The sequence below is a fragment of the Rhinatrema bivittatum genome, chromosome 1, assembly GCF_901001135.1.
Source record: "Rhinatrema bivittatum chromosome 1, aRhiBiv1.1, whole genome shotgun sequence".
NCBI classification, from domain to species: domain Eukaryota; kingdom Metazoa; phylum Chordata; class Amphibia; order Gymnophiona; family Rhinatrematidae; genus Rhinatrema; species Rhinatrema bivittatum.
Genome location: NC_042615.1, coordinates 705967311 through 705991514, shown reverse-complemented (window position 1 = coordinate 705991514; position 24204 = coordinate 705967311). Strand labels below are relative to the sequence as shown.

Below are 24204 nucleotides of genomic sequence, written 5' to 3'. Positions count from 1 at the left end.
CATTCCAGGCATCCACCACCCTATTCTGTGAAGAAATATTTCCTGACATTGGTTGAGGTCCATTCAAAGCCTTTGTACACCTAACCTTTTTGAGTTCTGTGCCCAGAAATTGAGTTTTAAATATTTTCCTGTGCAAAATGCACACGTTTTTGTGTGCACAAAATTTACCTACACAAAAAAGGGGCATGAGTGAAAGCGTTCCGGCACTTAATGTTACCTGGTGAGCGTGCATGTTCAGTGCTGCCCAGGTAAAGTTATGTACAGAGGTCCTGGTCAGAAAACTCACAGACCTAACTTTACCCAAGTACATACAGCAGGAGATTTATGCGCATAAGTCCTGCTAAATATCTGGAACAATTTACAAGTGTAGCTTTCCCTGGATAAATTAGCCAGTTGCTATAACTCTGAATGTTGACTTATCTGTATACTTGTGTTTTTATGCACACATATATAGTATGCAATTTCAGGTTTAACTTCATTAGTATAGACAAAATTACACTTGTCAGCTGGTACTTTTGCTGCCTTTGTTCCCCTGGTAGCAGTGTTTTCCTCCTTAGCCCTCTTTTCGCTGTCTGCAGTGCCCTTCTCGTTGCCTCCATAGCTTCGTTCTGTCTATCAAATGGGGAAGGGATGTACAGTGGAATGATTGCCCTGCCACTACTTCCCTTTTGGGCATGGAAAATGGATTACATTTTTGTGTGTGCCCTGCACTGCTATTTTCCTTTGTTTTGCGCTGCTGCTGCTCGTCCTCCTTTGGGCTGTGTAGAAGTAGGAATACCAAATGACCAATATTTTGATTGGCCTGGCCATGTTTTGATTAAGAGAGGCCAGCAGCTGGTTGGACCTTTTCTAAACCAGCCATTTAACTGCCTGTATTCTGCAGACTGCCTATCACTGCAGCATCAAAGTTGCCTCTTCCCCTTCCCTCTCCACAAACCATCCTCCTATCCCTCAGAACTCCCCCCCCCCTCCCCCCATCCTCTCCACATTCTGCCACTGCTGTTCTCGTGCCATGGACCTATTCTTTGTCACAAATGCACTCTTCCCTCCAATCCCCCCACTCCCTGAACCTTTCTCCTCAAGCAGGAGCACAGGTGGCAGAGAAGAAAAGGTCCATGAGAAGGGCGAGATGGTAGAAGGGAGAAGATAGGTATAGGAATGGCTGACTGACGGTTTTATTTTTTCAAAGTTGGCAACCCTAAACAATTGTCCTGACCAAGTGCCTCCTTAGGGCTGTGAGGAATAGATTTTTTTGTGCTTTGAGCAGCTGCTCCTTTGGGCTGTGGGGAAGGGAATCCCAAGGCTCTGTGCTGCTGCTGCTGCTCCTGCTTCTCTTCTTCGAGCTGCAGAGAAGAGGTTACTTGTGGTGCTGCTGCTGCTACTCTGAGTCCCTGTGAAAGAATTCCCAGGGCCCTGCCCTGCTCCCGATCTTTTTTTTTTTTTTTTTCCCCTATGCTGCTGCCTCTGATGTCATCTACTAATAGGAAGTCTGCACTGCTCATGGCAGTGCTCTCTTTCTGAGCAGATGATGCCAGATATTTATGGGACACTTTTTCATTTGTGAGCCATTAATTTTTTGTTTGCCATTGGTAGTTGAACCATGGCTTTGGGAATCCTTTCCAACATAGATTTGTAGAAGAGGTGTTGTGGGTGTTGCGGGTTTTGTGGTGGATGCGTGTTTGAGAGGTGTGGATTGTGTTGGTAGAGGGTTTAGGGAACTGTAACGTGTGGAGGAATGGGTAGAGTTATGTAAAGGGGTGTATGTGTTGGGTTGTAAATGTATGTGTTGGAGTGTGTGGGTATGTAGGAATGTGTGTGTGTGAGGGCGGAGGGCGGGGGAGAATGGCTTTGAAAGTGATTTTTTTTTTTGTGCCATACTTCGCTAGCTGCTTCAGCAATTTTCCCTAATTCTGTGTGCCAGTGTTGCTCTGAGCCAAACTATTAGAAGGATTTGGGGGGGGGGAGGGGCTTTTGGAATGGAGTGGTGGTCAACATTCTGCAGTTCCAACAATTTCCCTTAGAAACCAATGGGGATTTCTTTTTGAAGGCTCCGTTTTCTGAAAATACTGACCTGATGTTTCTGATTTTCAAACTCATCTGAGATATTTACATTTTCTTCCTGCATGCCAAATTTGGTAAATTTCTGGCCCTTTTTTTGGAGAGGAGTTAGGCCCACAGACATATAGATGGAGGTCAATGCCTTTTATATAATTCTTTGCAATACCGATGTGTTGGAAATCATAAAAATGTAACTGGCAAGTGAAAATATGATGTTGAAAGGTTCAATGTTAACTTGCATTTCAACAGTCAATAAAAATTCCTTAATTTCAGGACTACAGGTATCAAAGGTTCGTTTACAAGTAATAAACATTCTTTTCAGGGATGGGTGGGAGCCTGTTGCAGCTTTTTTATACCACTGGTTGAAATAAGTTTTAACATCAGTCTTATTGTCTTGTGAAACACATCAGGTTACTCTTCTCAGGTATATAGAAATATAATATTTGAGAAAACAGAATCGTTTTTTAAAGTTTGTTGTAAGACCATTCAGCATTTGTCTGGATCAGTCAAGAACAATAGAGATTTAGCTAGAATTCCCCCTGTGTGCACAAATATATCTAATGAATGCAAGAGGTGGCCATATATTTACAAATATGGGAAAATATGTATGTTGTAGAATAAATGGTTTATTTCTCTTGATTGCCTTCAGCTGATTAGGAAATTAAATAGTTGTCTTCATTCAATGTAGAGAGGATCTTGTTGTCAGCTGGGAGCTGATGTGTCTAAGGTAGGGAGGAGATAAGGTGGAACCAAGGTCATGTCTCCTACTACAGTCAGTGACTGCCAGAAATGATGGCCAAAGAACTAAACCAGCCTCTCATAAAAGTTCACAGACTGAAGAATAGGGGAAAGTTAAGCATAAACAGCTTAAAAAGGCACTTTGTGTTGGTTCAGAATTTTCAGTTTTTAAGCCAGAGTTTTGACTCTTCATCCAGTTTTCAGTAATTGTTTTAACTGGATGTTTCTCTCTAGAGGTGAAAAATGAAACTGTAAAGATGACTCTTGCAGTCTGTTTAGCTGAATGTGGATAGTGGTGAACCCTGGTCCAGAAGTTCCATCTTGAGGTTTAACTTCCATAAAACCTATATATAACAGTTGGCTTAAACTGATACCTGAAATTTAAGAAAAGGAAGACTGCTTAAAGAAGAACTAAGAGAGACAATTTCCATCTACATATATCTCACAGCACAGGCCAGCTCCACTTCAGCTTCCTCCCACACACTCAGTGCAATTTTTATTCACTGATAATCTGTCCCAGAAGTCTAGAATCATTAGATACAGAAGAATTATATTATGTAGAAATGGTTTTTATTGGCATTTTCCAGAAAAAAAATACAAACATCTAAGGAGTGCGGGTTACTTCAACACTCCCCAGCCATTCCAAATCAAGTCATGCAATACTTGTGCCCAAGGTTAACCAGAAGAATTATATTTAAAAAAAAACAAAAAAACAGTGGGCCTGTTTCAAAAAGGACTTTTTCCATCTGTGCTTATGGAAAATGAGTTTATTGAACAAGGGTTGATATATTTAAAGCGACTATGTGTATTTTGAGTGTGTATAGTGCATCACAGAGATGGTGAACTCTGATCCTGAACTGCCACAAACAGATTTGACTCATGATTTCCATAATGAATATTCATGAGATTATTTGCATACTTTGGCTACGCTGGAAACCAGACTTGCTTGTGGGGCTCAGACTGGAGCTCATCATCACTGTTATCTCTCATGGGTGTTGATTTCCAGGAAATGTGATGCTTTGCTATGGGGTCAGCACTATTTCTGTGAGCATCAATTGTTTTTGTGAGCCTTACCACAAAATATTTTAGTTCAATTCAAATGTTTTAAAATGAAGACTAGTGGGGGGGATTACATATTTGGCTCACTAATCTTCCATATTACATTTTTATCTTACATAGATTAATTGCTTTCTAAGTCTCTTATTTCCTGTACTTCAGGGAAGTCAAACTCCAGTCTTTTGAAGGCCACCGAGAGGTGTGTGTTGTCAAATTCACCCATAATAATCATGAGATTAATTGTATGCAGGAGGATATAATTTCTAGCTCATTCTGAGTCTGGCTATCCTGAAAAACCAGCCTTGTGTACAACCCTTGAGGGACTGGAGCTTTGATAGCCCTGCTCTACTTACCCCACTGTCCCAGTGAAGTGACTGGTTCTAATGCTGTCTCCCTTCAGCCACATTCATGTAATGCAACAGCTAGACTCCAGCTAACTAACTGAAATTTCAGCTGTCACTGCTAAACAGGATGACCACCTGATTCCATGCCATAAGGAACAAATGAGCCTGTCCCAGGTTTTCAGCTTCTAAAGCAAAGCATGATGGGAGGTTCTCACTAGTAAAGTACATTTAAAAACTGTCTCATTTCCATTTTACCTGCTCTCATCGGGGGCATTCATTGCCTGAGAATGCCTTGCTGGTCATTCAGTTAAATGCTAATAAGAAGTTCCTAAGATCTTGGTAAACTTAGGGTTCTGGTGACATCAAGCATCATTAAACCAGTGTTACGGTTGCCAGTTCATGAAACCATCTGCAGCACCCATTTAAGCAAGGAAATTTCACAGATGAAGAACAATTACAAAAACCCATTAAACTTATCTGTGTACATTATAGGAGTTGATAGTGTCACATCATTGTCATTCAGCATTGTTAGCACTGTCTTTTAGAGGTAAACTAGTCATATTTGTTTGTCTTTTTTTTTTTTGGGTTTTTTTTCCACTAATCCTGTCAGAGATGCCTAAAAAAATGCAGAAATGCATTTTTGTTTGAAAGTTTACTTATCCTCCTTTTTCTTTAACATTTAACTCTTATTTCTCTAATTTTTCTTTTTTTTATTTTCCCCATTAGAGTGACCTCAGTTCTGTGGTAATTTTTATTATTTATTTTTTATTATGAATCTATATGCTTTTCTTTATGTTGTCTTTGTGCCTGTTCTTTTTCTGCTAAAAAAAATAAAATAATGGAAAAGCATAGTTTGTTCTATATGCCACCAACCAATATAAAGAAAATATAACATGATAAATTTCCCTGAGCTCTGTTTCCCTACTCTACACTGCTTTTTCAGTTATGTTAGGTTGGCTGGAAATTTAAATTTAAAGTGAATTTTCTTTGGAGTAGGGTACAAATTTATGGAGGTCATCATACTTTTAAATTGTTAAACATTTTCAGTAGTTACGTAGAACAAAAATATGAAATATAATTCAGTTCAGGAATTCTAGAACTATGCCCACATTTTCTAAAGATGAAATTATAAGGGTTCGGGTCCTTAGTATATTTGTAATGTATTTAACCTACTGTACCAAGCAGACCATCCTTTTCCATCTAGAGTTAGAGAAGATAGAAACCCTCCCCCCCTGAAAAAAAAATGCCAACATCTTAAATTTTTTTTCTGTAATGATGCAATGGGGCCACACACACCTGGGCCATGTGACTCAATCTTGTGTCAGCTTGGAGAATGTTTCTAGAACTTTCTAGGCATGTGCAATGGCTTCTCATGCACTGCCAAATCAGCAACTGCTCAGTTTTTTGTTTTGGTTTTTTTGTTTATACTCCATTGCTGGAAGAGGACACTTACTGGACTTCTCTGCAGCCAACATTTGCCTCAGGATTTCTTCTAAAGTGAATGATAGCCCTTTTGTCAGCTATGCTTCTGTTTCCAGTAGCACCCAGCATATTTTCTTCAGTTTTGTGTCTCACTGCCAATGTAAAGTAGCAATTCTGCCCCAGGAACCCATATATGGTGTCAGCGGCATGATCAGAATCTTTTTTTTTTCTTTTTCTTTTCTCTTGAACTTTTCTATTCTGTAAATATTTCTTCTTCTTGATTTTCATATTATCAATTTTTCTTATGCCATGTCTGGGGAGCAAATCAGCAACATCCAAAGGTACCTGAAGTACTTGCATTAGATGCCCTTCATGGATCATTGTGCTGAGGTCTAGAAGTGTCTGGGCACAGGCCAATGATGTCTCTTTGTGTGGTTTCTATGGTAAGATATCATCAAGAGTGGTTGTGGCTGAGCAGAAAGAGTCTTTGCCTACCTATTTGGTTATGTAAGTCCAACTTAAAAGCCCAGGGAGCTAACCAAGGTCATACTGGTGACCAGACTTTATCAAAGTAGTCCTCAGCCACTAGGACAGGCCTAAGAGTTGAGATAAATCATTCTGTACTATTATAAGGGCCTATTGAGCTGAAGTAGGCATGCACTGAGCAAAGACTTTGGCATAAGGCTTAGAAGCCTTGGAAGTGGTTGAGATTGCCTCCGATCTGACATCACCCCTCCTTGTGGATTCCCAGCCATTCTGTGATTCAGCAGGATCCAGCTACCTCACCAGAGCATGCTAGTTGAATCTGCTTTCAAAACGTCCAGTAAGTCTAAGACATATATATCACTTTCCACATAACTGACTACCAGATCTATATGATCAACTATTTGCATACCCTTTGGGATGAACTGCAGACTTTCATTTGGTGTCTCCTTATGGACATATGGAGTGTGAGATGCATCTAGTCCAGTCAAGCCTCTGCTATACCCATGGGCTGTCCATAGACTTGTATGGCTTTTGATGTTAGGTTTCAAGGAAGATGTGTAGGAGCAGGTCCTGGATGTGCTATGCGTGGATGAAAATTTTAGTGGAGAGAACATGAAGGAGTCTGTATCTCATCGACCACCAAATCACTTTTTCAGACCCTCTCTGCTTCTGCCTTCAATATCTTGAAGGTTTTAGATGAAGCAGCAATTTTCTCAGAAGAAGCAATTTGAAGAGCAGCCCTTCTTGCCCTTGAAGTCAGAGCTTGAGGTCTTGAAGCATGATCGGAGGAGCTTGAAACACCAAACTGCCTGAGTTTTTGACTGGGTCCAGAGGAGAAAACCAGCCTTTTAACCCATGTGCGAAAAATCATTGTGTAGGAGGAGTCTAAGATTTCCTGTAAACTGTTGGCCCCTTGTAACCTCAAACAGCTGGGTCCTTCAGATTGCTAAGGGAAGTTACAGGTTGTATTTTTGAAAATTCCCCCCCCCCCCCCCCAAAAAAAAAAAAAGGCATTGAGACATTCCATATACTAGGATCTTCTCAAGATGGAAATCATCTGCTTGCAGGTCCAGGCATAAAAACTGTTTCTCAGCAGTTGAGAGGTTAGGGATTTTATTCCTGTTACCTTCTTTTTGCCAAGAATCTGAAGATTTAGATCCATCCTAGACCTAAGGGTCTTGAACACATTCCTAAAAAAGGCAAAATTTAAGTGTATTTCCCTAGGCATTCTTATCCCTCTCCTAAATCAAGCATACTGGCTTTCTTCTCTGAATTTCAAGGAGGCCTACACCCATTTAGGATTATATCCAAGTCACAGAAGATAACTCAGATTTGTGGTAAGATCACAGTTTTTCCAGTACTATGTCATAGCCTTTATCCTATCTTTTGCATCATGGTTTTTACAACCTGTCTGGCTGTCATTGCAGCACATTTGCATAAGTTTGGAGTGCATGTGTTTTCTTGCTTCAGTCAAGAATACCTCTTGGACAAGTACAAACAAATCTGTGGTTTTGTATTGTTTACCTCATTTGATCCTTGTTCTGTTGAAAATTAGAAAAGCAAATGGACAAAATTAAGGATTCTTGTACAAAATATGTTTTTCAAAATTGTTCACTGGTGACTTTGTGTGGTCTTTCCCTTTTTATTTAAAAACAACCCTTATCTAGGGAGTCCCATGTGTGACTTTGCTGCACCTGTCATTTGTCAGAGAAAGCAAAATTGCTTACCTATAATAGGTGTTCTCTGATGATAGATGTGCGCAGCGAGCTATACAACCCATCACTCTCCCCTTGGGCAGTTGTTTTCTACACCTTTCTTTCAAAGCTTAGCTAACCAATAAACTGAGTGGCTGCAGGTCAACCAGCATGAGGGCAACCACTGCACATGCCTAGAAAGCTCTAGAAACCTGCTTTGCACCAGCACAAGAGGGAACTATGTGACCCATCTGTGGCTCATTGCATTCCTGTTGTCTGAGTATGCAAGCAATTTCAGTTTTTCTTTGATGGCAAACCTCTACTTACAAACATGACAGTATGCAATATATTCCTTACATTTTTGCAGTTTACTCTAGCTTTATATCCTGCTAGAGTTGAATGGTATGCTTGGTAATAAAAGAAAACAGATTATATTGGGGAGCTCTTCAGTTGATAAGTATTTAGGAATTTTTAATTGAAGCTTTTAATTTTAATAACTTTGTTTTGTAAAACTAACTTGCTTTTTCATTATGCTGCTTATATTCCTTTCTTCAATTTCTTTAGCTTATCTTAATTTCCTGCTGACTGTTGCATTAACATAAATCCATTTGGAATTTGGTTACACAATGATTTAAGCAATGGATATATGGGATAAACTATTCTAAAGTTTTCATTAACATTAATAGGTTAAATCAATACATAATGCTAGAGCCAAGCATATAAGAGAAAATTTTGCAGCCTTGGTCTTGTAATTGATTCCCTTAGTACAGATAGCTGGTATACGTGAGAGAGTGTTATATGTTCAGATACATTCTGCACTTTTGAAATACAAAGCTGAAAAAAGTGTGACAGAAAATAAAAAAAACATTCTTTTGATGGCTTGCATGGGTATGACTATGAACATCAATCTGTCAGCTATAAGCTGAGTTATTAACTTTGAAGAAAACTTAGACTGATAAATCTGAGTTATGTTTCCACAAAGGTGTAAATTGAGAAGCTGAGTTTTCAGTAACATTATATTTCTTGGTAGACCGAATGACAAGCCATTACCTTGTCCTGGCATCTGTATTTGTTATGCCATGGAATTGCAAAGCTACTAATACTATGATAGTTTGACAGATTTAGGGTCATTACTGACACACTAAGTGAAGGAGAGGACAGCATTATATGCCAAATGATCAGAATGTCCACTCCACACACAGATAAAACTATCCCACATCCATTGTTTGGCAAGATGTCACTTAACTAACACTTTTGCTCCTATTAATCGTGTTGGGATGAAGATGTTTTTAAATTTCATTACAGTGATTTTGATTTGCAGGCATGAACTAATTGCATTCATTGTTGATTTTGAAATAACAATACAATGCTAAGCTCATTCTCTGCTCTGAGCAACACCACCACCACCTGTGCTAACTTGCTGGTTCACCTCCTCAGACTGATGAAGTGTTCCTTGAAGCTCAGATTCAGAACATCACAACTTCACCGATGTTCATGGAAAAAGTTTCCCTGGAACCATCTCTTATGTACAATGTGTCAGAATTAAATACAGTCAACAAAGATGGAGAAGGGTAAGGATGCATTTCTCAGTGGATATGATTCAGGATTTTGGAGGCAGTATTTTTGCTTAAACTGTTCCTTAGCTGTAGTATGATCTTACCATAAGGTGACAATATAATAGCCTAAATAAGATTAGTTATTTGCATCTCTTTTTAGACACTAGTCAGTGGTAAGTTAGCTTTCAAAGTGGTTGATGAGTTTACAAAACAGATTGGTATTATACTAAAACAGGTAAACTATACAAACCATGAATAATTTCTAAATGAACAAAATTCTGTTTTTCAGGGTTTTAAAAAAATAATTGTCTTCAATTTTTTAAACACTGCATTGTCAAACTCCTTTTTCTTCCAGGTGGCATGGCTTAGCAGATGGCTCTGGATCATCTTTGCTGGCCCAGGAGCTTTCCACAACTTTTAAGGCATACCCTCCATGCCATTGTTGGCTAGCAGGAGCCACTTCAGTAGCAGGTGCTGTCTACCTGGCTGAGCCTGGGACACGCCAGCCCTGACAGACCGAGCTGGAGGTGTGGATCCAATTCCAGATCCTGATCCCCCACATACAGTCTAAGCTATGGCACTGGCCCAACAAATCATTTAATCTTAAAGAGGACTGGAAAAATATTGTACTTTTAAAAGCCTTCCTGGATTTTTGCCCATTAAGAGATCATATTTTACTTTGAGGAATGTGTATTGAATGCCTGTGCCCCTATAGCATATGTATACATATGCCATATTAAAAGAATATATACTTTATAGTCATTTGAAGGAAATGTTTCTGCTGTCATGCAGCTTTTTTTGCTTTTGGCCATCTTGCAGCGAGTTCAATGCCTATGCTGCTTTCTGTGTAGACCCTGCTGTGGAGCAGCAGTGAGGCCAGGATAAAGGGGGAAAAATTAAATCTGTGCTTTAAACTTTGTAAATACGAGTACAGGAAGATTTATTTTTATTTTAGCCTCTCTCCATTTTGTAAAAGGCATTGAACGCATAACCTAGTATATTCATGGCTTTTTTTTCACAGTATTTCAACATTTGGCACAAGGACATATTTACAGCCACTGGATACACGGCAATATTTGTACTGCTTAAAACCTAAACCAGAGTTTGCTGAGAAAGCTGGAGTCATTAAGGGCGTCACGGTTATTGGAAAACTTGACATAGTGTGGAAAACCAACCTAGGTGAAAGGGGAAGGCTGCAGACCAGCCAGCTCCAAAGAATGGTGAGTTTGTGCGTACAATAATGCTTTTTTGAGCAAGTTAATAAAATGATTTAAAAGATGGGATGGTATTTTGTGAAATAGATCAAAGAAGAAAGCAAAGCTGCTCACTTGTAACAGGTGTTCTCTTTAGACAAGAGAACTTAGCAGCCACAGAAGTGCTGATATCATCTGATGGTCATGAGACAGATTGCTTTCTGAGTTTAGAAAGGCCAAGGAGATCCGTCTGAGCATGTGCAGACCTTTCAGCACAGCTGCTACCGTGTAAGTCTCCTCAGTCTTTGTAGCAAGCTTACTCCACCTCTAAGGGGAAAAGGGTGGGATTATGTGGCTGATTTGTCCTTCTGTCTGCGGAGAGCACCTGTTACAGGTGAGCAACTTTGCATTCTCTATGGACAAGCAGGATAAGTATCAATCATACAAGCTGAAGGTTGTATGAAAATAATTATTACTCTCTTACTTTTCAGAGGAATATGCAACCCGTATTATGCCGGAGGCAGCAGGGAAGTTCTTTAAAATTGCTTGTCCAAAACTGCATTTTATGTGAAGTATTTTCTAGGTGGTTATGAGCAGTAAAGAAAGATATAGCTGGAAGACCAAGTGACAGCTTTGCATATATTTTTTATGGAGGCAGAGCAAGGTTGGGCTAAGGAAGATGCTTATAGCCCTGACTTGGTGGGACTTTACCTTGGAGATGGAGTCCTGATTGATTATAGCACTCAGGGCTGCAATCAGATATGCAAACTGAAAAAGTTCTCTATAACTGAAGAACCCTGTTTGGGTTGAAAGCAACAAAGGTTTGTGAAGACTTTCTGTAGGAGTGTGTTCTTTGAAAAGAGAACAAAGATCTTCTGTAGTCCAATGTATGAAGAGCTTGATTGGTGTGTGTTCTTGGAAAAACTGTTGGATTGTTTTAAATAAAATTGAAAGACAACTTTTGGTAAAAATTTAGGATTCTAAAACTACTGTTATGGAAAATTAGAGTGTAGGGGAGAGTATGATACCAAGGCTTATAACTTGCTCACCAGACAGGTGTAACTGCTATTAAAAATAACATTTTCCAAGAAAGGAAAGTTTGTTTTCGACAAAAGTTCAAATCATGGTTTCATGAATTGAGCCAGAACTACATTTAGATCCCAAGGTGTATAGGAGGATCTTTATTGGAAGTTTAAAATGATTTAGGCTTTTCATGAATCTGGCAACTGTATGTTGATGCGAAAGAAGACCCTTGAAATGTTCATGGTATGGTGCTATAGACCAAGTTAGTCTTGATTGAGAAAGGTTTAAGAGTTATTGAAGTATCAAGGGAACAGGACCCATAAATTGGTCTTCTTGGAGAGAGGTGCATCAAATAGTGAACCTTGTCCATTTCAAATTTATAACATCTTCTTGATGAACATTTTCTGATGCTAAGAGAACCTTGCCCACTTCAGAAAGCAATTGTAGAACAGATACTAGTCTGTGTTCAGCATCCATGCAATGCCAACAATTGAAGGCTGGGATGTAAAAGATTACCATCGCTTGGTGTAAGCAGGAATGGGAACATGTATGATCTTAGCAGATAAAGAACAGCTAGGAATTGTAGCCATGGAAACCAAACTTGGTGATGCCCAAAAAGGGTTATCAGAATCATTTGACCATTCTCTTTTAATTTCTAAAATATCCTGCTATCAGTGGAATTGGGAGAAATATATAGAGCAGTTTGTGATTCCATGGAATTGAAAAAGCATCTGCTGTCAGACTGTTCTCTGCTGGTAATCTCAAATGGTACATGAGAACGTTGTTGTTTAACACCTTTCAGGACGAGAAAACACAATACAGTAGGCTCACTGATGAATATATTAGGGGTGGACCGGAAAGGGGTTAATGGTGTTGCAAATAGATTTATTTATTTTATTTTATTTATTTAACGCTTTTATATACCAACATTTGTTTGCACATCACATCGGTTTACAGTAGAACAATTGAAATATGAAAGGAAATTGCATCTTAACAATTTGAGAAACCTTGTCTTAACAATTTGAACAGCTATGGAATTCGAAAGGTGAAAGGAGGTAGGAACACAAGAGACCAAAAACAGAAAGGAACAAGTAACTATAATTATTGTAACTGAAGAGGTCGGCATGTTGTAGGAGGAGATAAGAGTTTCAGGAACGTGCTTGCAGAGGGGAAAGAGCTTGTGTGTCTGAGTTCGAGTGTGTGCGAAAGTTATTGGTAGGCTTGCTTAAAGAGCCAGGTTTTCAGGTTTGTTTTTTTTAAGTTTTGTGTGTTTGGTTTAAGCCTTGAGTCTAGATCATTTATCAGAGTGCTCCAGAGGTGGAATATTGTCTCAATTGTCTCCATTTGTGAGCTGTAACTGGTAACTTAATCTGAAACAGCTTGAAAAAGTATTCTTTGGGAAATTGCCTTGTTCCAAATGTTGCAAGCTTCATGACAAAGGTTGAAAGAGCCTTTCCTTCTCTGTTTGTTGTTATGGCAATGGCTGCTTGGTTATGTATTTGGACTGACTACCTTGTTCTTTTACCAGGGACTGAATATCTTGAGAGCATTAAATATGGCTCTAAATTCTAGATGTTTTGTATGAAGTCATTTTTCCTTTTGTTAACCAGGCTCCTTGAGAAAATAGATAGTTGAAATGATCTCCCCAACCTTATTAGAAACATCTGTGGTTATTGTTTTCAGGTACTGAGGTTGATGAAAGAATTGACCACCTTAATAGGTTGAAAGCAGGGCCGGCGTAAGCAAGGGCCTGGCGCTCTAGGCGGGGGCCTAGAGCACCAGGGACTTGGGGACAGGCAGCAGCCATGGCATGCAGCAAGAGAAGAGCCACTGACAGCCATGCCGTGCTGCTGGAGAAGAGAGTACCGCTGCCGTGGCGGCAGTAGTAGCAGCTCAGCAGCTGCGGAGCTACCAGCAGCTGCAGAATATTTCAGGAGTGGGCACGACAGGCTCAGCCCATCTGTCATCCTCACCTGATTGCCAACCCAACAGCGACTATGGCTTCCCTACCGGCTCAAAATAAGACTTTGCCGCTTCATTTCAATTTCTCCGCACATCAGCCTCCAAATACTCATTTCAATTTCTCTAATCTGTCCGAGAGTCACTCACTCCACCTCCTCTGCCAGACATTCAGCCATTGACTGCCTGCCCAGCCCAGGCATGGAGGAGATGACAGCAGGGAAACGGTTAGTGCAGGGGGAAGAAGATAAAGCATTGCTGTGACACCTTTCACCACTGTCAGGAGGGTAGGTGGTGAGAGGAGCAGTGGGCAGTGACAGTGACTGCAGAATCCGGGCCCTAGTCATGGGGGGGTGCAAGGCAGAAGGTTGGCATAGGGCACCTAATACCCTTGCACCAGCACCGTTCAAAGGGTTGAACTATCATGTGAGAGAATGGACAAAAGTGGTAAATATTTGCTTGTTGAGATGGCAGTTGGAGATGCTGATTCCACTAGCATTTTAGATGCTATTGAGCTGGTCTCCTGGCAAGGCATACAAAAGGGTGACATGGACTGTTGCTCCCATGTGACCCAATATCTGCATTAATCGACAGGCCATAAGTTTTCTTTGTTTGGACAGTGTCAGGATTTTGTCATCAAGATTGTTGTTCTGTGTTGAGGAATAGCATCTTTCCCTTGTGTTTTATCAAGAAAGGCTCTTATAAATTCTATATGAGAGGGTTTTATGTTGTATTTTGGCAAACTGATGATGAATCCTAGGGATTGAAAGGTTCTCATCATATGAAGAGTGGAAGAACAAGCTTTTAGAAGGTTTGGGACTGATATGAGATGTCTTCTAGACAGGGAAAAACAAATACATTGTATAGCCTTAATGTATGTATTTATTTATTTAAGTATTGAAAGCTTTTATATACTGTCATTCTGGCTACAATCATAGCGGTTTACAAATAAATAGAAAATAAAATCAATAAAATAATCAAAAGTACAATAAAATGTAAAATAAAACAAACTAACAAAATAAGAACAATATTCTAGCACAAAATAGGTTTAAAAAAAATAAAAGACAAAATAAAATTCCAAATAATGAGACATACCTGATACTCTGGGTTAGAAATGAGTCTATGCCACAAGCTTTGGTTATTCCACAACCTCAAAAGCTTTCTTAAATTACTATGTTTAAGTTCTTTTTAAAAATCATAAAATTTGGTTGCATTCTCAGATCTGTCGGTAATAAGTTCCATAACGTGGATCCTGCGATTGAAATTGCTCTCTCCCTAACTTCACTAAGATGGGCCTTGTGTATAATAGTTACCACAAGGAGACCCTTGTCAGCTGATCTTAGATTTCTTTGGGGTATATAGAGTTGGATTGCTGCATTTAGCCATTGGTTTTTCACCATTAATATAGTTATATAAGAGACTTAAAATTTTACTGGTAGCCAATGTAGGGATATTAAAGTTGGTGTAATATGATTGAATTTCCTGCATCCAGTTAAAACCCTAGTGACAGCGTTCTGTAAAAGCTGCAATGGTCTTAATGTGCATGCTGGAAGACCAAGTAACATGGCATTGCAATAATCTAAGTTTAAAAAGATAAGTGATTGAAGGACTGTTCGAAAGTTATCATAACCGAGCAGTGGTTTTAGGCATCTTAACATTAAAGGTTTGTTATATCCATCTCTTATTTTATTGCTATATGTTTTTTCAAGTTCATATCACTATCAATTATTACACCTAAATTTCTTGCATGTGTGATCAATTCAATTTCTGGAGAGACTGAAAAGAAAAACTTGATATTGATAGTGATCTGTATGGTAAAATGAAGACATTTCTTGTAATTTTTGTGAATTGGAATCCTTGAGATCTAGTGTAGACAGCCATTTTTTGATTTCCATTTGAGGGAAGATTATACTTAAGTAGTTCATCTTGAACTTTTCCTTTTTCAGATACTCATTGAGGCTCCTGAAGACCAGGATAGGACAAAGACCTCCTGTCTTTTTTTGAAATTAGAAAATACTTGGAGTAGAAACCTATGTTTCTTTCCCTTTTTGGAACAGGTTCTACTGCATTGGCTTAGAGTAGGGTTGATAGTTCTTGTTGCAGAAATTTGATTTGTTCTGCCACTAGAAAGAGCTTCCTTGGAGGATTGTTTGCACAGAGGGATTTGAAATTTATACGATACCCTTGCTGTATGATATTTAATACCCAATGATCTGTTATCAAAGACGATGCAGAATAGTATTCTTATTTTTTTCTCTCCCACCCTACCTCCAACTGGAAGACTCTCAAAGGCTAATCAAGAATTCTGTTTGATGATGTAGTCAAAAATTCAGGTTTGATTTGGTTTGAGAAACCTGAAAAGTTGGCTTCTTTGCTTCTGTGATATGCTGCCTAGTCACTGCTGCTGCTACTGAGTGGCAGACATTGAAAAGGCTTTGATTGATTGATGTCTTTTCTCCTTATTTATTAATACTACCTTTTCTAGTACTGAGGTTGAGGCTTTTTAGACATAGAAAATTGTTTCATTGTTGCTGCTGATAATGTTGGGAGAGTAGCACAATGATCCTTAATCTACTGTTCCTTTCACTTTTTCTCCAAAGTGATGCACATGGAACATCAGCAAGTTTTTCATGTACATCTTCACGGAGTTCTGAAACTTGAAGCCAAGCTAATCTTCTGGCTCCTATGACTATTGCTGATGCTGTGGATGGAGTTTCATAAGCCTTATAGATTGATCTAATGAGGTGCTTATTACATTCTTCAGCCATGTGGACTGATAAGAAGAGTTGCTTGAAGTATACTGGAAGTTCTTGTTATATCCTGTAGTTTCTGTAAATAAGAATACATATACTGAGCCATGTAGAATTGATGTGCAGCGATTCTAGAACTTAACAGCTGATTGGAAAACCTTCTTTGCTGTGTTATCCAATAAGGCACAGTTTCCCCAGAAGTGTTTTAGATCTTTTTGCTTTTTTTAAAATTGATTCGCTATCAGAACAGATTGCTGGCCTGGACAAAATTGAACCTTATACTTGATATCCATTTTTTTAGATCGGAAATATTGACAAAGGTGTCTGCCACAACCTTATCTGAAGTTCCTGTTGAAGTCTATGTATTGGTACCACTACAGCTTGCTTTGGAGGTTCAATAAACTTTAATAAATTTTATCTCTAGGTGCTGCCTCTTGGAATAGAGAGAGAGAAATCTCCTTGGCCATCTATTGGCCAAAAAGTAGGTTATGCTGTATACTCAGGAGGAGATATACTACTAGAAGATTGTGGAAAAGGATCCAATGAAAGATCAGTGGCATCTCCTTTATCCAAATGTAAAAAAGTTAAGATTCGGGGCATTCCTTTGAATCAGAGCATTATAGGAGGTCCCTCTGATGTTGTCCTCTCCCTAGATGAGGATTAGCCATAAGATTTAGGATGTGATATGCTTTTTTTTAGCCTGGAATAGCAGACTGACTTCCCATCTTAGGTGTCAATGACTCTAAAATGAGACATCTGCTCCAAGGGAGGAAAAAGTGGTATATCCGTAAAATAATATCTTAGAAATTCCAGTCCATATCTTCCTAACCATAGAATGTTGGTCAGTTGTAAGAAGAACTAAGAACATATGAGGTGCCATGCTGGGTCAGGCCAAGGTCCATCGAGCCCAGCATCCTATCTCCAACAGTGGTCAGACTGAGTCACAAGTATTCGCCAGATCCAAAATAGTTGATCTGTTCCTTGTATTTCACTCCCAGGGATAAATTCTGGCTAACCCAAGTCTACCCGGTTAATAACTGTTTTATGGACTTTTCCTTCAGGAGCTTGTCCATACCTCTTACGAACCCCAATAATGAGATAATTTTCAAAATGATTTAAGCATGTAACTAATCAGAAATTTCACTGAATTTTCATAAGGTTTTACATGCATAAATGGCCTTTTGAAAATTTGTAATGCTCTCAATTTCCAGGCAGCCCTCCCACTGCCAGCAAAGGTCCTCATTAAGCCATGCTCACTCCTACTCTAGCCACCCCCTTGAAGGCTTCATGACTCAGCAAGACCATAGCCCTGCCTCTCCCACAATTCTGTCTCATCCTGGAGGCAATTCTGGTTGCCACATCTCAAAAAAGATGTAGTTGCACTGGAGAAAGTAAAGGGAAAGGTGACCATAAAGGGCATGGAATTGGCTCCTCTATGAGGAAAGGCTAAAGAGGTTAGTGCTGTTCAATTTGGAGAAGAGAGATGGCTGAGAGCGGGATATGATAGAGGTCTACAAAATCATGAAAAGACTTGAATGGGTAAATGTAAATTGGTTATTTATTTTTTCGGATAATACAAGGACTAGGAGGCATTCCATGAAGTTAGCATGTAGCACATTTAAAACAAACATGAGAGAATTGTTTTTCACTCAATGCAAAATTGAGCTTTGGAATTCATTGCCAGAGGATATGGTTAAGGCAGTTAGTGTAGCTGAGTTTAAAACAGGCTTGGATAAGTTCCTGGAGAAGTCCATAAACTGCCATTAATCAATAGGGAATAGCCACTGCTAGTTACAGCCATTAGTAGTGTGGGATCTATGTAGTGTTTAGGTACTTGTCAGGTACTTGTGACTTGGTTTAGCCACTATTGGTGACAGGATACTGGGCTTAATGGATCCTTCATCTGATCCAGTCTGACATATCTTATGTTCTTATGAGACACCTTGGCTCCTTGCTTTGTCCCACCTTGCCTTGTTACTGTTTGGCCCTTGTGGCCTCCTTGCCTTGCCTTGTGGCCTTCTTGGCTCGTCTTATGACCTCCCTAGCCTTCTTGCTTTTCCTCATGGCCCTTGGGCCTTCTAATCTTCCTTGTCTTGCCTTGTGACCTGGTTAGGTCTCCTTGGCTGTCTCCCTTCTTATATATACTTTGTCTTTAGTCCTTGCCTGTGTCTGTGTTTACCTTGTCCTGTTCTAGTGTTCCTGTCCCATCCTTGTCACATCCCTTCTGGGCCTCTCAATGGTCCCTCCTGTTCCCTGGGATCTCCTGTGGCTCTCCTGCTTCCCTGAGGTCTCCCAGTGGCCTAGCTGTCTTATAAGTTCCCTGCCTTGCACCCTGTTCCAGTTCTGCTCTGTCTTACGACTACTCATGTCCCCTGTCTGGTCCTTGTCTTCTCTAGGCCTCCCAATGATCTACCTAGCTTTATTTATTTATTTACGTAGTTTTGTATACCGACATTCATTTAGAAAAACATCAAATTGATTTCCATTTAACATAACTTAGCAACAGAGCTTTACAATTAAAGAACAAAGAACAATTAAACAATTAAAGAAAATTAAAGAACAAAGAGATTGATAAACACAACTAGAAGAAAACTAGATTGTTAAATATAACACTTGTATAACAATTTGGGAAATAACAGAGTTGGTAGGGAATTGAGATTAGGGAGTTATAGCGAGGTATGTACAAAGCGTTTGCTAAATAAAGCTAAGTGATAACTAGGTGGAAAAGGCATAATTGAAGTAGCATTTAGATAACATACAATTGGAGAATAAGGAGGAGAGGAGAAAATTGGTGAACAAAACTAGTTGACAATTAGGTTGCTTAAATGTGATAATAGTATAACATTTGAAGAGGATAGCATCTGGTAAGAAATTGAAAAACATGGGGTATTGCATGGGGGTTACTTTGGTCACCATAAAGAGTGACCAAAGGAAGGGGTGGTGAATCAAGAGAAGGCTTGTATGAAATCCTTGTTCGAATCCTGCCCTGCAGCCCCCTGTTTTACCCTGTTCCTGCTTTCGCTCCTGCCTTGCCTTGCCTTACCTCACCTCCTAGTAAACCTCCCTCGAATTGATGATCTGCTGCTGACCCGGACTGACTCCTGCCTTGGCTTTGCTGATCTCCGCCTGCTCAGACCTGTGCTTGGACTCTGATTTTACATGACTGCTGTCAGCCCTGACCTCAGCCTGACCTGTACCATGCCAAGTGAGACCTGCCGGCCAACAGAAACTGCAGGCTCAGCCCAAGAAGGGAGGTGGCTAGCCAGATGGAAGACCTTGCCCTGCTCTGCCGTGAAACCCTGTACCACTCCTGGCGGGAAAATCCCCAGACCTATCCGGCTTGTCAATGACAAAATTGCTAGGATATATGCTACTTTTATGCATGTTACTCCTTTAAAAATTCACTTTTGTGTTAGTGCCTTGATCACGTCCTCTAACAAACAGATTCTATAGCTTGATGATGCGTGGATTGAATAAATTATTCTTACAGCTTATTTTAAGTCTGCCAATTGCTAGTTTCATGAATTTCCCCTAGTCCTAGTAGAGTTGTTTGAAATGGTAAATAACTTTTCTCCAAGGATAAGCAGGATTGTAGTCCTCATTCATGGCTGACATCATCGGATGGAGCCCGGTGCAGAACTTTGATCTCAAAGAATCTAAAACTTTCAAACATGCCCTACTAAGCATGTGCGGCTGTAGTCATCACCCTGCCCCCTAGGTAGAGTCCCTTATCTCATTTTTTCTATGGAGCCTGTTATTGCGGGAGCCATGTGTGTCACGGTATTCAGCTTTGCTCTCTCCTCACAGTTTTTGTAAGTTATTTTTTTCTAGAGCTGCAGCTGTTTTCTTTCCTTTACCTTACAGTAGTTTTATTTGTTTTCCTTTTTCTTCTTCTTTCCACTGTCTGTCAGCTGCATGGTGGGCCTTAGTTGCTGAGCAGTCTCACCAGAGCCTATTTCTATTCCTTAAAAAGAAGAAAAATAAATAAATACTGCACCGGCAGTTTAGTATCTGTGTCCTCTCCTTGCTCTGTCTCTTTTTGTACCTTTGTCAGTTGCTGGCATGACTGACTGTCTGAATGCAGTCTGTGGGTGAATCATGTAGGCCACTGAACCTGGGGACTTGCCTGAGTTTCACCAATTGATCGGCATTGATGGAGGTTCAGATAGTGCAGAAATCGAGGACCACACTCTCCCTATGGGGGATAGAGCTCATCGTCCCCACATTCAAAGGAACTACTCTCCACGGGCAGGAGCCCTGGAAGACACAGCCTTCTCTCCTGATTGCCAGTGATGGTAATGCAATCTCCTTTTGAGAGAGGGTGAGAAGGAGCCTAGGCAAGCAGCTTGCTGCCTCACTTTCAGTTCCATGCCCAGTACGGTTGCTCATGCATATCTGTGACAAGTGCATCATTAATCTGACGCATTGATGTCAAGAGCTCATCGGGGACCAGGACAGTCATTGAGCGCCATGATCATCCTTGATGCTGTCGAAGTGCCAGGGCACCCTCAATGCTGTCGGGATGTGTGACCGCCCTTGATACCATAAGGGCTTTCTATGCTGTAGGCATCTGTGGATGTGGCGTCTCGTTGCACTGGAGACAATAAGTACCTTGGGCCTTGAGGTGGCGGAGTAGCGGCACCAATCTTTAGTACATCGATGCCTTGATCCCATCCATGCCATGGATGCCTCGGTGCCATCCATTCCCATCGAGGTGCGTGAGTGGCCACCCCTGATGCCATCGAGGTGCGTGGCCTCGATACCTCGACCTCCATAGGGGCCATCACGGTACGTGGCTTCTGCCATTCATGTGCGGAGCTGCCCCGATACCATCGACACCCTTGATGCCATTGAGGTGCGGGGCCGCCATGGAAGCCATCGAGCGTGGTGACCACTGATGCCTTCCATTGCCACTCTTGACAATGTCAAGCACCACCAACAAGAAACTGTGATCACCATTGAGCTCCTGGTTGTCCCCTGAGACCATCGACTGCCAGGGCTCTTGAAAGCCCTTGAACGGATTGAGCACCAGGAACGCCATTTTCTCAAGGCACCCTGGTATGCCGAGGCATCCAGGTGCAGTGGTCTGGTGCCCTGTTCTGCACCAATTGCGGATCCCGTGGCAATTATTCCTTCCCAGCCCAAACCCCTCCCCTTAGCAGAACCTCTCCTGCCTCAACCAAAGATTGCCTTCCCTTTCCACAGAGCCCTGCTTGCAAAAAAAAAAAATGTCCCTGGTGGTCTAGGGTAGGCCCCCCTCCACATTTCTTGCCTCAAAACAATTCTCTGGTAATTTAGGCAAAAATGTAGATTAGACACCAAAATATTCCAAGTGTAAACTTTATTTGAATGGAGACATGAATTCATACGAATGCCCGACTCAGGCTGAGTTTCGCCCCATTTGGGGCTGTGCAGAGTTGGTTTCTTTATATATATCAGAAAACTCTCTTAGGGTTAATTCACCAAATATCTTAATAGTCTGGTGGTTTTAATGTTGATTTAGTGACGTGTAGTCTCCGCTCCGCTCAGATACAGCAACTCTACACAGCCCCTGAGGCAGCCCCAAATGGGGCGAAACTCGGCCTGAGTCGGGCATTCGTATGAATTCATGTCTCCATTCATATAAAGTTTACACTTGGACTATTTTGGCATCTAATCTACATTTTTGCCCAAACGGCTTTCTTAGATAGCCTACCCTCTTGCTTTATCAGTCTGGTAATTTAGGACCATCTATAGACCCACTTTCCCTACCCCCAGACCTTAAAACTAATAATTAGGGGTGCTGGAGCCTTGAGAAACCCCTAGATCCAGGCCTGGTTGATGCCATTTTTCAAAGTAGCACCGACTGGCCTTTGTCCCTACTATGTGGAGTCTCCATTTGCAGGTCGATGGGCATAACTTGCTCGTCTGGACTGGTCTGACTGGATTCAAGAAAATAAAATGATCAGGTAGGATTAAATTTCTCCTTTTCTCATTTAGGTCTGCTTTCCATTTTTTTTGAATGATGTCCTTTTGGCCTTAATTGCCTCTTTCACTTCACTATCAAACCAGGCTGGTTTGGCTTTTTCCTACCTTTTTAAATGCATGGAATACATTTTGTCTGGGGCTTACGAATGGTAATTTTAAACAGTGTCCATGCCTTTTGCAAGTTTTTAACCTTGTGAATTGCTCCTTTTAGTTAACTGTGATTCAGGAACCAAAATCAGGATTAGAGAACTTTCATCTTGTTTTGATTTTTCTATGCTGAAAATGGATTTGCTGCGCTGAAAAGGTCCTCACATAGAAGATGGCATAACGGTTTTGCTTGTGGATGGCACCAATAAGTTTTCAGTGCTGAGGCGAGATTGCACTGAAGGGGGATCATATCTGTACGGATGAAGCAACTGTCAGTGTGATGCATACATGCTCTTGCACCAATGTGCTAGGCTATACATTGCCACCTTTTCAGTGGGGACATCTTCTGAACCTCAGCTGCTTGTGACATTTTCCCTTTTGTTGTTTTTATTTTTATTTTTTTACGAGACTCGTGAATGAAAGTAATAATTAGAAAGAAAGAGGAAAAAAACAACTAGGAGTAGCTTTAGTTTTAGAGCAAAAACACATCCTTTTGCGCTAGCGGAAGAAAATAGACTGAAGAGCGGTGGCAGCATGGGAAGTTCTGCGCATGCTCGGAAAAGATCATCTCTCTCTTTCTGAGCTATTGGTCTCGGTGCCATTGGGTGGCTGATACTTTTTCTGCTTTGTGCATGGAGAAAAGAACTTAGCAGTAATTAGGTGGAGCATATGTGCCTGTGAGTAAGGTGTGAGAACGTGTCTTAAGAAAGCCTATTCTGTCTGATTTCCAGAAACAGAGCGACCACAGAATACTAGTCATTTCCACTATGTAGATAATAATCATTTTAAACCTAGGGTTGGCAACCTAAGTATTTTATTTGTGACTTGAAGTATCTAGATTTTGTACCTGGTTGATAATTATAAAAAGACAAATCAAAAAATACCGTGGCAACGTTATAAGAGCTAGACTTCTTATATGGTCTGTAAGGCTCCAGGAACTGGGAGTTTGCTTGCTTGTGTAAAAGCCAAATTGGCCAATCTGAATGATGAATTTATTCTGGTGAATAAATTATAACCAGCTAAAAATGCAAAGTACAAGATGATAAAACATTCTGCAATGGCAATAGTAAATGTGTCATATGTCTCTTACAGTGGAAATTATATCAGAAAGAGATTAGTTCTTTTTAGTTTTATATTTTTCATGTTTCTTCTCTTGCCCAGGCTCCAGGTTATGGTGATGTAAGGCTTTCTCTGGAGACAATACCAGACACTGTAAATTTGGAAGAACCTTTTGAAATCACATGTAAAATAACTAATTGCAGGTAATATCCAGTCATTGATTATAGAGCAATAAGCTTCTAAGTATTTTAACTGCTGGCTTTAAGAACAAATACTAGTGCATATGAAAGAGATCATGCCTTTAAAATAGAGAACTGCTGCATATTTAAATTAACAATTTACAACATAAAGAGTAAAATACAACAATGATCCTTTCTCTGACCTTCCTGAAAGTGGTCTATTATACAAGGAAATTTGTATTTAATAATGTTGGGGCCAGACCAGTAGAAGTTAAGGGCCAAAGGGAATCAAAGGTAATTTAAAGCAACCTTCTGCCTATAGTTCCCAAAATTATCATTTTCCTAGTTTGTGGCTGCTTTTAATCTTATTCCTAGGTATCCTTTCTTTTTTGTTGAAATAAATTGCATTTTATGTTTTGCATGCTATAAAAGGGTTGCACGCTTTATTGTAATCACCTGGTTTAAGCATTTCTTTTTGCATAGTCATTCCTCCATATTTGTATTGTATATGGATTAGAATAACAATCACACCGTGATGGAAGAGACCAAATAGGTGAAGCTTTCAGAAATGTC

At 40.2% G+C, this 24204-nt stretch overlaps 1 protein-coding gene across 9 annotated transcripts in view; it reads left to right on the top strand.

Annotated features, from left to right (window-relative positions):
• Positions 1-24204, top strand: part of TRAPPC13 (trafficking protein particle complex 13) — a 153435-nt gene that overhangs the window by 116262 nt on the left and 12969 nt on the right. For 7 of the 9 annotated variants that reach the window (XM_029576164.1, XM_029576157.1, XM_029576191.1 and 4 more), the window contains 4 exons: positions 4923-4940; positions 9236-9369; positions 10376-10574; positions 23555-23655. In XM_029576164.1, coding sequence (XP_029432024.1) covers positions 4923-4940; positions 9236-9369; positions 10376-10574; positions 23555-23655 — 452 coding nt within the window. The remainder of the gene's footprint in view (positions 1-4922; positions 4941-9235; positions 9370-10375; positions 10575-23554; positions 23656-24204) is intronic. The other 2 variants (XM_029576182.1, XM_029576173.1) reach the window with 1 other exon arrangement.